The sequence below is a fragment of the Carlito syrichta genome, unplaced genomic scaffold (assembly GCF_000164805.1).
Source record: "Carlito syrichta isolate Samal-C Ts95f unplaced genomic scaffold, Tarsius_syrichta-2.0.1 Scaffold309211, whole genome shotgun sequence".
Taxonomy (NCBI): domain Eukaryota; kingdom Metazoa; phylum Chordata; class Mammalia; order Primates; family Tarsiidae; genus Carlito; species Carlito syrichta.
In genome coordinates this window covers 777,296-791,150 of record NW_007253307.1, presented here as the reverse complement: position 1 = coordinate 791,150, position 13,855 = coordinate 777,296, and the positions used below count along the sequence as shown (strand labels likewise).

General features: G+C 44.0%; 1 protein-coding gene across 2 annotated transcripts in view; it reads right to left on the bottom strand.

Moving 5' to 3' along the window:
- Positions 1–3,024: 3,024 nt before the first annotated feature.
- The window catches only part of FECH (ferrochelatase), a 36,583-nt gene continuing 25,752 nt past the window's right edge, over positions 3,025–13,855 (bottom strand). For both annotated transcript variants that reach the window (XM_021717062.1, XM_021717061.1), the window contains 5 exons: positions 13,166–13,264; positions 10,112–10,219; positions 9,239–9,403; positions 6,012–6,071; positions 3,025–5,550 (listed from right to left, as the gene is read on the bottom strand). In XM_021717062.1, the coding sequence (XP_021572737.1) occupies positions 5,416–5,550; positions 6,012–6,071; positions 9,239–9,403; positions 10,112–10,219; positions 13,166–13,264 (567 nt within the window). In that variant the 3' untranslated portion in view covers positions 3,025–5,415. The remainder of the gene's footprint in view (positions 5,551–6,011; positions 6,072–9,238; positions 9,404–10,111; positions 10,220–13,165; positions 13,265–13,855) is intronic.

Here is a 13,855-nt window from a genome sequence, read left to right as displayed (position 1 = left end):
GCCCAAAAAATGTATACACATTTTAAGAAAGGAAAAAAACTGTATTAAAATTGCAATACTCAATATATGCCAATAACAAAAGATGAATACAAGTCACATTTGACTTTTGCAAGTACAAGAGGCGCTTAGAGTGGTCACCATCAGTGTCCAGACACTTCTGATTATGGCGAACTAAAAGTAATACATAGATTACATCTCTTAAAATGCTTATACGTTTTTTGGCACCCCCGGTATAACTTCTATCTTCCTAGAGTTCCCTACTAGGTGGCAGTGTGCTGGTAAATGATCACCAACCACAATCGGAAAAAACGATCTATGCATATACGCATGAGTGTATATTTATCATACCTTTTATTGATCTAAAAGGTGTGGAACACAACTTTAAAGAAATAAAATATATAATGCTCTTTTCTGTAAAGTCCATATCGTCGATTGATTCTCAAAGAATACTTAGGATTTTCACAAAGCTGTTGTATTTGCAGCCAACCTTTGGTTGCAAATGACCAAGTATAGTTCTAACATGAATGTTGATGTCTTTGCTTACATTCATGTGTAATGCAAACATGGAACAACTTTCATGTATGGCAGAACTTCACTTTGATAAGTTGGATGTACTTTTCAAATAATGGAAGAATACTTCCTCAAATGTCTGTGCTATTCACAATGTAATGGCCAAACTGCATTATTAACATTTTTCCCTATCATCTTCTCGTCTAAATAATCAACAGAGCAAAAATATAATAAAATGATTAGAAAGTGATGAATTTTGAGTGTTGCCTTTGCTTTTATTTATTTTTAGTTTTTTTTTTTTTTTTGAGACTGGAGTGCAGTGACACGCTCCTGGCCATTGCAGCCTCGACCTGTTGGGCTCAGGTGATCCTTCCACCTCAGCCTTTCAAGTAGCCAGAACTATAGGCGCACACTACCATGCCCGACTAATTTTTTGATTTATTGTAGAAACAAGGTCTCACCATGTTGCCCGGGCTGGTCTGGAACCCACGGGCTCAGGCAATCCTCTCGCCTTGGCCTCCCAAAGTGATGGGATTATAGGCTTGAACCACCGTGCCCGGTCTTGCCTTTGCTTTTAATATATTTCATTTACAAGTTATATAATTTGTAGTGATTCTTGACTAACTTGAAAATTTGACAATGGGCACACAAGCTAACACAGTATGCCTGTGCAGCCAATTCCATCCCATAGATACACATTTTTAAGGTAAGGAGAAAGTAAAAATATAGAATACTTCATGAATTCTCAGGGCTAATTCTATTCTTTCTTAACATGACAGAAAAGTAAAGCTTTGATTCACAAGGGAGACCAGAGAGGAGTTGGCCTGTGAGTTCCCATCTCGGAAGCAGGCTGAGTATGTCTAGAAACAAAACCAACCAGGTGACAAGCCCACAAACAATCAGAAACAGGACCCAGATCTCTGCCCAAGGGCTTATCACAAAGGCTCAAACTAGGCTTTTTTCCAGAAATGTTTTTAATTCCAATATCCATCTTAATGGCCTACTGTAGACTAATTTAGCCAACAGTCGTCAGACTAAAAATGGAAGCAAATGACTCCAGCTGAAAACAACAAAGCCAGGACTATCCAAGTAGCTTGTGAGAAACGGATGCTCACAGAGAGCATTCCCTGTAGAAAGGCTTAATAAGATTCCCACATCAAAAGCAAACACATTTCTTCCTCTCCCGGGACCCTAGAATATTATGAATGTGTTCTCTGGAGGCAACCACTTCCCAGAGTGCCTCTTTCGTAGAACTCCTGCACTTAGGGAGCGGTGGTCCAGCCAAGAGCACCACCTCTGTTGCTCATAGTATCTGTTCCATTCACAAATAGCAGCAGTGTCCATTTATTTATCTTGAGTACCTGCAAGTAACCACTGCTCAGCTCGGTGCTATGTAACTCTGCACACTAGATACTCAGCCAAGTAAGTTCCCTTTGGAAAAGAAGCACAAATTTAAGGCAATGGTCAGATGACAGCCATACCATGCAACTGTCTAGCCAGATTTCTTCCTAGAAAAATCAAAGGTTTTCAGGTGCCACTGTTTGAATGAACCAGGACTGCTGCAAAGTGAGCACATGAAACCTTAACATGATTGTGTCACGATTAAATGTTTTAACCGGTAATCATTCAAGCAGAAGTCAGGTTTCTTGAGCCATCATGATGTCCAGTTTTAGCCTACTTGACTTAAGTACCCTGAAACCTTATGATGCTAGTTTCTATTAGGTGAAATTCAAGTATCATAGAGAGCCACCTAGGCTGGGAAAAATTACTGAAGGGCCCCATAACAAAGGAATCTCAATTATTAGGCCATTGGTACAAAATGCCTGTAAGTTATATCTGCAAAGCCTTCCTGGAGCATGACCTTCATTAAATGCTTTTAATTTCATAATTTGTAGAAATAATAAAAGAAATGATTCACTTTTGCCATCCCCTGAGGAATCCCCATTTTTGCTATTAACAACTGCAAAACTGAATAACCTTCATTTAGAGCACTGGTTTTGGTGTGAACTCAGAATTTTCTTTTCCCGGCTCATAACAGCTCAACAAATACCCCAGGTTCACCTAATGCCGCGAAGTCTGTTCCTGTGTCACCTCCAGGATTATGACAGAAGGGGCTTTCCAGGCTAAGAAGTTAAGAGACACAGGTGCCTGAGGTGAGTTGTAGGTGCACCCGCAGATGTTCTTCCTGAAGGCTGACAGCTTTGGATTCTGCCCTCCAGCTGTCATTGTGCAGGGTGGATCCTTCCGGCAGCCCCGCCCACCTCTGCCCCCCAGTGGTGGGACTCAGATGGCAGAATTCCCTAGGAATGCAGGTGCCACATGGTCATCTACACTCGGCAGGGACCAGTCTTGTTGCTGGTCCTGTCTAAGGTGTGGCTGCAGCCTAATCTCACCCTCGGGGTATAAAACACATTTTGGATAAACACAGGGGTATTAGATTGAGGAAAGGATTGCTTTTCCATGCCGTAAATTAGTTTCTTGAATTAAACACTCGATTTATGAGAACAGCTCTACTGAAGGAAACAAATGCAGTGACTTTATTCTAAGCGATCTATCCCACCACATCAGTGTATTTTCCCCAAAACGAAATCAAGAAGAAAAGAGAAAGAAAGATTGGCTGAAAGTATCCATGACCTAATCTTACTTGACAATTGTTGATATAACATACCTTCTGACAGGCTTAGCTTGAGCAACTTGGAGCAGAAAATCCCTCTTTCTCTTCATACCTACATAATCATGATTGTCTAATATCAGCCATAAAGAAAAATGTGTCAAAATCCTAAAGAAATGTTACAATTCTGCTCACAGGCTTACCTGAGCAAGGATGTATATTCTGAGGTATTACAAAGTCATGGATTTTTAGTATGTAGTCAGCACCAACATGCCCCAGTACACATTTACAGGGCTTTTAACGATGAGTCTATTACCCAAGTCAAAGGTAACAAACTTCTTAGAGCAACAAACGCCATGGGCAGTGATCTCGATAAACCCCATTTCGCTTCTTACAAAGGCCAGTCTGGTGTCAAGGATGTTATTCCAGACAGCACAGGCTCCGTTGATTTGGAAGTCTCCTTAGTGAACTCCTGATTGGAGTTGTCTGCAACATCTCCCTAATATTACGTTTTCACCTCTAAAGCTGGTGAAGAACTGAAGCAGACACTGAACAAGTTTGCTGAGGGAGAGCCTGCCTTCCGGCATCATATCACTGACCCAGAGAATTCACTTTACATGGGACAGTCACTTAAAGTCTACTTTGAACTTAGTGCTCAAAAAAGATGAAAAAGGATAGAGGAAAACTCTAAACAACTATCTATGCCTTGTATCTTTTTCTAGAGATGTAACCTACCAAGAGAGAAGCCAATTTGAAATTTTAAAAATGTAGATGCCCTACAAATGTGAGGGCCATTACCAGTGTAGGAAGACTATTAACTCCAGCAGATGGCATGTTTCTTTCTGTATTACAAAGTCAGTTCCTCATATTTGATAACCTTGATGAATTTTGATCAGCTTTGATTTAACATACAGCATAGATCAAACTGCTTAAAACCTTAATGATCTCATAATACATATTAACATAGAACTCTGAATATAGAAGATCTGTGAAACCCCTAATACTTCTACTTTACAAACTGGCTTTTTAAAAAAAAAATCAAAGAAACGCTCTTTTGAAGAACAAAGTTTTAGGGCCTGGAGGAAAGAGAAACTGATCATTACAAATTCTTCATGGATCCATCAGGCATCTTTTAATCTAGTTCAATCTAAATGTCAAATATCAGATTCTGATCGGACATTATTTCTACATTTTTAGAACAACTTTTCATTCACAAATTCAAGGTGGCAATAGCATTAAAAATATCCACAGGAAAACACTGGCATAAGATCAATAATATAATAGTTATTGCATTACAGTGGTTTCTTTTCTTTTTTTGTATTTTTCAAATGCCCTATTGTACGGCAATACAATTTTTATAATAAAAATTGTAAGTTAACAAAGGACTCAAGGATACAAAGTATGGTTGACCTTGTACAATAATTCTTAAAGCAAATGTGCAGAAAGGAGACATTCAACCAAAATGAAGACACTGGGTGGAAAGGCTCTCAAGGGTCCAGGAGGGGGCTTTAAGGCGAAGCCCATCATCAGCATTTCCCAGCAGCGCTGTCCTTGGAGACAGGAAGCACCGGGAGCCCCAGCCCTGTGGCACCATGGACTCCCGCCAAGGCACATACGACAAGCACTGGATTGCCACACATTTATTAGCCTTGGGTGCCTGGGGAAATCTCAGAGCACTTCTGAAATCTGTACTTGATTCGGTTTTACAGTGAAGAAAGTGAAACTCACACACAAACACCAAAATGACCAACGAATGGCGGCCCCGCTGGCAAAAGCAGCCATTGTAGGGAACCCTACCGCCTCATAGGTATTTTCTGACCCATGGGCTTAGGGAAAGATTAGGGCACATTTCTTTTTCCAATCCATTTCAAATACTCAACTATGTTCATTTTTTAAAAACTGCAACTATATGCAAGACTGTAAGCAGATGTCATTCGCACTGACAGCCCACTCTCTGCCCTTTCAGGAGGTTTGGGGCCATAAAACCAAAATCTGTATTTCAAAACAGGTGTGCATCTCATAAATTTTTAAACTCATTTTTTTAATGTCCTAGCAGACAGTCCAAACTAGTAACTTTACCCAGAGAGAGGAAATATAAATGCTTACGGCATGGTTATATAAAAATAGAAATCTTTCAATAGAGTCCAATTTTCAAGAAACCACACGACTTGTGCCCAAAGGCTGTGCATCTCCTAAGGTGATGTCCTTCCCTGACCTCTAAATAACGCCCCTTCCACAGCCGTGGTATCTGGAGATCGGGCATTTGCCTAATCCCACAGGGTCCTCGGGCAGGGTCACAGCTGTTGGCTGGTGAAGAAGGATTTAGTCTTCCTGCAGATGGGATTCACACAGAGCGGACAACTCAGTGTCAACTGCTTGGAGCACAGCTCATTTGACTGGATATGTGAGCACACCAAGTCAGCCAGCGCCTGCAAAGACAAGAGGCAAGATATCAGGGACACACAATCAGCCTGTTTCCCATGCCTGCCTCCTCCCATCTGCCCAGATAATCGCTCCAGCTTGAGGTTTCTTTTCATCTAAGTTGTGAACCCTTTGAACCAAAGTCTACGACATCTTCGTTTCCTGAGGATCCTCAGCTCCGAGGCAGTTAAAACAGAGATTTCAGGAAATAAAGCCCTCTTACCCCACCCACTGGACCTTTGCTCCGAAAAGCAGATTTTAAATGAAACATAGTTATGAGTGGGTACAAATAAGAAAACTGGGCCTATCGGAAGGAAAAAGTGAGTGGATGAGGAATTCGATTTTTATTTTCGTAATTAATTGGAACTCCAAATGTTCTAATATGTGAGAAAACCAATATTCCGCAAGAGTTTCTCAGAGGATTACTCTCCAGTATGTTGTACTCAAATGGTTGTAACACTACAGATACCTTAGAGAACAATGGATTTCCATTAAGAGACTCTGCTCTTCTGATGTTTTCAACTCCACACTGAATCAAATGAGAAGAGGGAGAAAAACACAAACACATTTTATTTTCCTTTTGTTTTTTTTGCTTGTTTTTTTAAGAAACTGCTACCAAAAAGTAAACCCACACAGATACACGTTCACAATTCAAAGTCCGACTTCACGTGTTCGCGGGCTGCTCATTCATGAAAACCAGCCACAGGGCTGGGCCTGTGTGTTGACTCTGATACTGTAAATAGATCTGCAATTCCGACGTCCTCCCTGACCCCCACTGCTTTCCCACAGCGGGCCTGTTTTCTAGACCATTCCTGAGGTTACACCTGATGAAATTCTCCAGTAATTTAAATCTGCTCACCATTCTTTTTTTTATTCTATCTTTCTAACGCATATTTTTACAAACTTTATCAAGGTAGAATGTTGCTTTAATCAAGTACGTTTGGTACTTGTTTTGATCCCAAGTACCAACATGAAGTAAACTGATTTATGGACTACAAAATGTGTATTGGGCCTACATTCGATCCAATTCAGAGCTGGGCTCTGAATAATCGCCACAATAACTGAAAACTATCTAATTACGAGGTACTCAGGCATTTAGGAGTCTTCGCCCTCCCTTCCCTTCTGCTAGCTTTTTAGTTGCTCAATCTTTTAGATTAGTATTAACATCAGGAAACTCGCATGAGAAACGTTGAGATGCAGCAGACATGCAAGTTCTCTGCTTAAGTGGAGGCTGTATTCTAAAGCACCACATAAAAGTCAGTAGTGGCAGGCTCAGTGGCTCAGCCTGTAATCCCAGCACTTTGGGAGGCCAAAGCGAGTTGGACTGTTTGAGCCCGCGGGTTCAAGCCCAGCTGGGCAACTTGGCAGGACCTCATCTCTACAATAAACGAAAAATTAGCCAGGCGTGGTAGCGTGTGCCTGTAGTTCCGGCTATTTGGAAGGCTGAGGCAGAAGGATCGCTGGAGCCCAGCAGGTTGAGGCTGCGGTGGCTGGGAGCGGCCACTGCACTTCAGTCTGGGCGAGAGAGGGAGACTCCACCCCCCCAAAAAAAAGTCAGCAGCAGCAGGATAACCAGTGTTGGCAAAGCGCATTCTCTGACAATATTGATGGCAGGGTCAGTGAATCCATTTCTGGAGGGTATCTTAGGAAAATGTGTATCGACACTGAAATTCCAATTCTAGACATCTGCCCTCGTAACTGGAAAAAAATGAAACTAAATATTTATGCCAGAATGGTATATCATAGTAGAAAATGATAAACTTCCAACCTGTATAATAATCAGCAATTTAAAAAAAATAATTATGTGGGTCTAATTTTATTCATCGAGTCCATAAAATATTTTAAAGAAACAATGATTATAAAACAGTATGGGTAAAATATCATTTTTTTGGTTAAATGTGTAGAATACCATTTTTGTTAAAACATACACACATTTAGAAGAAAAAGAAACCTATTTTTTATCAAAATGTTAACAAATGTTATCTCTGAGGGGTAAGACTGTGAGTGCTTTCAACTCTCTGTTGTACTTCTCTGAACTGAGATCTTTATTATTTTTATTACTGAAAAGCAGTAAGGTCATTTCTATTTGGAAAAAAAATTCAAACTTTTTAAAGTTAGTTTATTTTCCCCCCTGTGTTGGCATCTCCCCCTGTTGCCCAGGCAGGAGTGCAATGGTATAATCACTGCTACCACAGCCTCACCCTCCTCAACTCAGGCAATCCTCCCGCCTCAGCCTCCTGAGTAACTGGAACTACAGGCACACACCACCACACCCAGCCAATTTTCTGATTTATTGTAGAGACAAGGTTGTGCCCAGATGCCCAGGTGGTCTCAAACCCCTGGGCATAGGCAGTCCTCTCAACCTCTGCCTCCCAAAGTGCTGGGATTACAAGCATGAGTCACCATGCCCAGCATAAGTTAGTTGTTTTCAATGTACAATGTTCTCCCACCAAAATAATAAAATAAATTGCAGCCAGTGGCTCTCTTATGGCCACATGGACTAACTTACTAGTCACTAATAATCCATTTGCATTCTAAAGAATAATGCTGGTTTAGTAATACGAATGAATGTGAACTGCCATTCAGTACAGCCAAAAACTCATTTTCCAAACAACTTAGGATGCACTATATTTTTAGCAAGTTCACAATTAACCAAACTCCTGGTGGGATATACGAGGCATCTTTAAATGAAATCCACAGACAACACTGCAACCACATCTTCACCACTTATAATGTGCCTGTGAACCCTTGATCAGCACCACTGACAAGCCATTTCGGCACCGCCTTCACCCATGTTTGATTGATGACCAGCATGGACACTCAAACGCCAGATGCGCTGGGTGCTGGCTCATGGTCGGCCCCCACCCACTTTCCACTCCTCCCTGCACCTGCCACTGAAAGTCCCGGAGACCGTGAAGTACCCTGCAGGCCGGGCCTCCGCCCATCACACATGGGATGCTCAGGGCCAGAAGTTCCAGCAGAAGCCGGGAGGGAGGAAGGGTCCTGGGTCCCAATACCTCCACACCTCCCAAAAAGACAAAGTTACACATCAGACGCAGGTTTCAGGCCTGCCCTCAGGAGCCATGGACAACAGCTTTTCTCCGCCCTGAATGAAAATTCACAGCCGTCTTACAAGACACCAAGGAGGGTGTTTGTTATTTCAGTGATCAGACTGAACACGGTAGCAAACAGCTAATTGAGTGAGTACATAAAATAATTCAAGAAAATTACAACATGCACGACTTCCATGTTCATTCGTGCTCTTCTCTTAAATGACAATGACTCCTCTGTCTTAAAACCCAAGGAAAATCCTGAGTAAAGGACACCATTAGGCAAAGAGAAGAAATCACCGAACAATACAATTTTTTCCGTGAGAACTGATGAGCAGTACAGTTCTTTTTCCTTAAAGAAATGGAGCTGTTATCACTTTCAAGTAGCACGGTAACTCGATCTAAAAAGAATGTTGAACGCAGTGATTCCTGGGCCACCTGATTTAGCAAAAGCACAGGTCTTCTCTCCCCCTCCTGCTTCACTCGATGTGCCATGATTATTACTCATATGATTCAGAACGAGGGCCCTGTACATACAAACAGATATAGTAAATAGTCGCTCTGAATGATGCATTAGACAGTTGCAGGGGTGTTTCTTTTGTCAACAAATCACAAGCGGATGACTAAAGCAGACAGGTGCATTTACCTCATTGGCTAAAACCTGAGAATACTCAATGTCCAGTTCGTACAGCGTTTCAATGTGATCACTGGTAAACGCGACTGGAACCAAGAGGATATTCTTCCTCCCTCTCTCACAAAGCCCTTTGATAGATTCGTCTGTTTGCGGACCCAGCCAGGGCATCGGGCCGACCTGTGAGGAAGTAGGATGCATGCGTAAGTAGGATGAATGCTAGTCAGTCCAGCACACTTCCCCGGCCCTGGGACACACCCCTGCCAAGTAGGAGCAAGAGCCCCTCTTTACACCTGCTAGAATGGGCTCTGGGATTTCCATACTGAGCTTGAATCCTTCTAGAAGTTGGCCCAACATAAATGTCTGGCATTATAACTAAAAATAAAGTACTGATCAGGCATGGTGGCTCACACCTGTACTCTCAGCACTTTGGGAGGCTGAGGCAAGAGGACCGCTTGAGCCAAGAGTTCGAGACCAGCTTAGGCAACATAGAGAGACCTTGTCTCTACAAAAAAACCCAACTCGACAGGAGTGGCAGTGTGCGCCTGTAATCCCAGATACTAGGGAGGATCACTTGAGCCCAGGAATCCAAGGCTGTGGCGAGCCGTGATCATGCCACTATACTCCAGTCTGGGTGACAGAATGAGATCCTGACTCAAAAAAATAAATGAATAAAAATAAAATACTAAATCAATGGAACTCCATGAGTCATGTGATTTCCCCTTCTACCTTACTTACCTACAGAGTTCTTTCAGGCCATGGTGAGCAATCAGTTTATTGGACTGCCTGACTCTGTGAAAAAGCCATATCTAATGACTTGATAGCAAAGTCCTAAAATAAACCTTCTCAAAAGAGCTGACTGCCCACAAAAGTGTGGAGGCCACCTACCTTGGACTGCCACACCAGCCGGTAGGGGTTGCAAAAACCCAGCCTCTCCATGACTTTCTGGACAGTGGCGCCCACCTCCTGAGGATAGGGGTCCCCTCTGTTGACCACCTGCATTAGACAGAGAAAACAGGTGTTCAGTCACCAACATGGTGAAGGCTCCGAGAGCTTCTGTGCGGTGACACAGTGTGAGCCCTGGACCGAAGTCCTCCCTTTCTAGCCGCTGCACTAATGATGACCCCATCTGAGCTCCATCACCAAGCTTCCTTGGTTCTATTTCTTCATCGGGTGAAGGAACACTGGACTCAGTGGCCTCCAAGGTCCCCGAGGAGATGGAAAGTTCTGGGCCCCGTGTTATTCGTGGGAGACTGACAAGGTGTGACTAGGGAAGATGGTTCTTCCCCCTCCTCACCTGAAACAGGGAGAGGACACAGAAAAGTTAGGCAGCAACAGTCACCCCGGAACGGAAACGTCCACCTTGGCATCATGTGAGTAGTCGACTTTGCAAGAGGAACTGAAAGCATGCCACGTGGACAGTGGACAGAACAGCTGGCCTTCTAGAAACACGGGTGACATAAGGGAAGGAAGCAGCAGCACACAGGCTCAGGCTGCAGGCTTCTTGAGAACAGGACCTGCACCTTTTACTTCTTCCCTCCTCAGGCTTCCTGCAACAATGGCCTGAGACAGACGCTTTGCGTACAGCGAATGTGTGGTACGTGTCCCCTTGCTAATGCCTCTGACCATATTCAACACGATGATTATTTTAATGCTTTAATACTTCATCATGTACTGACTCCCTAGCCCTTTTTCCCGCCTTATTTTTTTCGGTCACGACTAGTATCTTCTAATCTACCATACTATTTTCTTACATAGCATGTTTACCAACTTGTCCCCCTACTCTCTGAGGAAAAAGATCTTTGTCTGTTTTCTGCATTCCCACATCCTGTGACAGTGACTGGAACAGCGCCTGGACTATAGCAGGTGCTCAATAAATCCTGCTGACATGAAATGCTGACTAACTAGTCTATGATATTACTAATGGTCAGTTTAAAAAGGCATTGAAGCAAAAATGTGGAAAGAACGAAGGAATCACCAGATTGCTATGGCACAACAATGCAATGATTGCCACAAGCAAGACCACCAACGAATGCTGAAATGAGCGACAAAGTCTGAGGAGCAACGCAATATTTGCATAGCCTCGACACATCTCCTCCAGGATGTCTTTAATGACAAAGAGAAAAACAGTCATTTTGCAATGGACAAATCCAGCAGGCACCACCTCAGACAAGTGACCAAGGATCTCATCAGCAGGAGCAAAACATTTGGACATCACGGACCCCGTGGTGGGGTCTGCCATGGTGGGCACATCATCCCTTGTGTTCTTGCCAGTGATACACAACCAAAATCGAGTCAGGACAAAGCATCAGACAATCCAAACGGAGGGACATGCTGCGAAACGACTGACAGTTTACAAAACAACCCTTTAAAAATATCCAGGTGAAAAAAAGAAAAGGCCAGTGTGAAGAACTGCCACAGACTGGGCGAGGCTGAGGGGACACAGCAACTAAATGCAACGTGGGCCACTGGAAGAGAAAGCGGACATTTGTGAGACGACCGATGGACTCCAAATCACGTCTGGAGTGTAGTCCCAGGACTGTGCCAATGCTGACATCTTGGCTGTGATGACTGTGGTTATAGGAGACGTGAACCTGGGGGAAGCAGAGGGAAGAGTCCATGGGCACTCTCTGTCTTCTTTTAGCCTCTTTTCTCTGAGTTTAAACACTTTTTCAAAGCCAGAAGTTTAAACAAAGTCATTAGCAGCGAATGTAGGGGAGCTTGCTGTCAGCGTCTTCCTCAAAAAACCCCACCATCTTCCCTCCACCTGTTCTCCTCGTGTGCGTGGCATTCTTCAGCTCCACACAGGACCCTCAGACAGTAAAACTGCCTGGAGGTAGCATGCTCCTCCCCAGGGAAAGAAGGAAGTGAGGCTGGGGGTGAGGAGGCCAGGCAGCACCTGGAACCGTTCTGGGCAAAAATGCATTTCCTGCGGGCTGGTTCAAGAGCTTGCCTTCGGGCCCTGGGCCTGGTCGGTCAAGCCCAGGAGGAGGGCGGGGCAGGAGGATGGGCGAGCGGAGTGCGGACGCCAGAAAGAGAAGGCGCTGCCCTGAAAGTAAAACAGGCAGGCTTCTAGAAGACAGCAAGTTGTCTCCAGAGTCACCAGCTGCACAGGGGCAAGAACCCGGGGGCTGCAGGAGCGGAAAGGCTGCCAGGGGCTCTGCCCCGATGACCCCCAGGTGGTGGCGGGGGCATGGGTGGAAGCCTGGCCTCAGGATGGTTCCATTCAGAACCATGGAGTGAAAACCTTCATCACACCTAAGAAAAGCTGCCTGTCACCTCTCTGGCGTGGAAAGTAATGTTTTTAGGACGCGGTGCTAGTTCTGAGTGGAGGAACCTGGTGACTGGTTCCACGCACTTCATACACCACACAGCACACTGGCTTGACCATTCTTGTTTCCGAGATAGGGCACAGACTGTATTTTCGTGAACAAACTGAGACGTAACCAGATCACAGCCTGATACGCTCTATATTCACTTGCCAAAAGTTGGCTCCTAGTCTTAGCGAACTGAAAAACTTGAATGGCTTCCTGGAATTTCAGCAGCCCCTTTCCAGCCTTGAGGACTAAAGCCAGGGACGAGAGCACCTAGTCTGAAGAGACGCACCACCATCCAACACAGACATCAGGCGGAGCTCTTCAGCGGGGCGGTGGGGGGGAGTCTTCTCTTAATCGCCCCGCTTGTTAGAAGCTCTTACATACGAACGTATCTTCAAGTCACCATTTTAAAACAAAAAGGAAGAGAGCTATTTACAGAATTGTAATCTGAGTTAGTTGTTATGAGGCTTGAAGTTAAGTTAGCACCAAGTTAAGTCTGGAATTGAAGAATTCATTCTTCCCTGGGCTTAGGACAAAGTGGAAGCTGGGCTCATTTTACACACTTGGAAAAGAAAACAATCTGATCCTCTGCCACTAGGTCACCCAACAGAATGTTCTTACTTACAGACATGGGCAGTGAGTGAGCAGAAAACAGAATGACCACCTCGCTTCTCTTCTCGGGTGGAAAATGGTCCAGTTCTTTCAGAATGTGTTCTGCGAAACACTGTGGAGATACCAAGAAAGAGGAGAAGGACGAAGTGGAGGTGAGGAAAGGGGAACAGAAGAGGAAAAAATATTTTAAAAATGAGAGCTACACTCAAATCTCAGAGCAGCTCTTGAAAATCAGAACACTCTTTTTTTCAAAAAAAAATTGCAAACAGTACAGTCTCTTTGCTTTGGTTCATCATCAGAATGGATCGCAACGGCTGCAGGGGCCTGGGGAATTTGATGGGAAACTTCTAAAGCTCGCTAATGGCTCGCTGCAAATGAATGCTGTGAGCTGCTTCCCCTCGGGAAGAGCAGGGCACACTTCCAGATGGAAAGGAAACGCAGATGGGAAGGAGAGGCTGTTTTAAGGCCTCTCATTTGCTCCGTTAGCAGGAAAACAGCTTACAGGGTCTTTCTAGATCTTCCTTAGTTTGGCTTTCAGGCACACCGCATTAAATACATTAGTCAGAAATAGGAGAGAAACCAGAAAAGACGCTTCTATTTTTACAACGTTGTCTTCTGAGCCCAGTATCCTCAGAGCCAGTCTCCTTAACGACCCAGTAACGACCTTCACAGCAGATGACAGGTGATACACCCCCCCTGAACT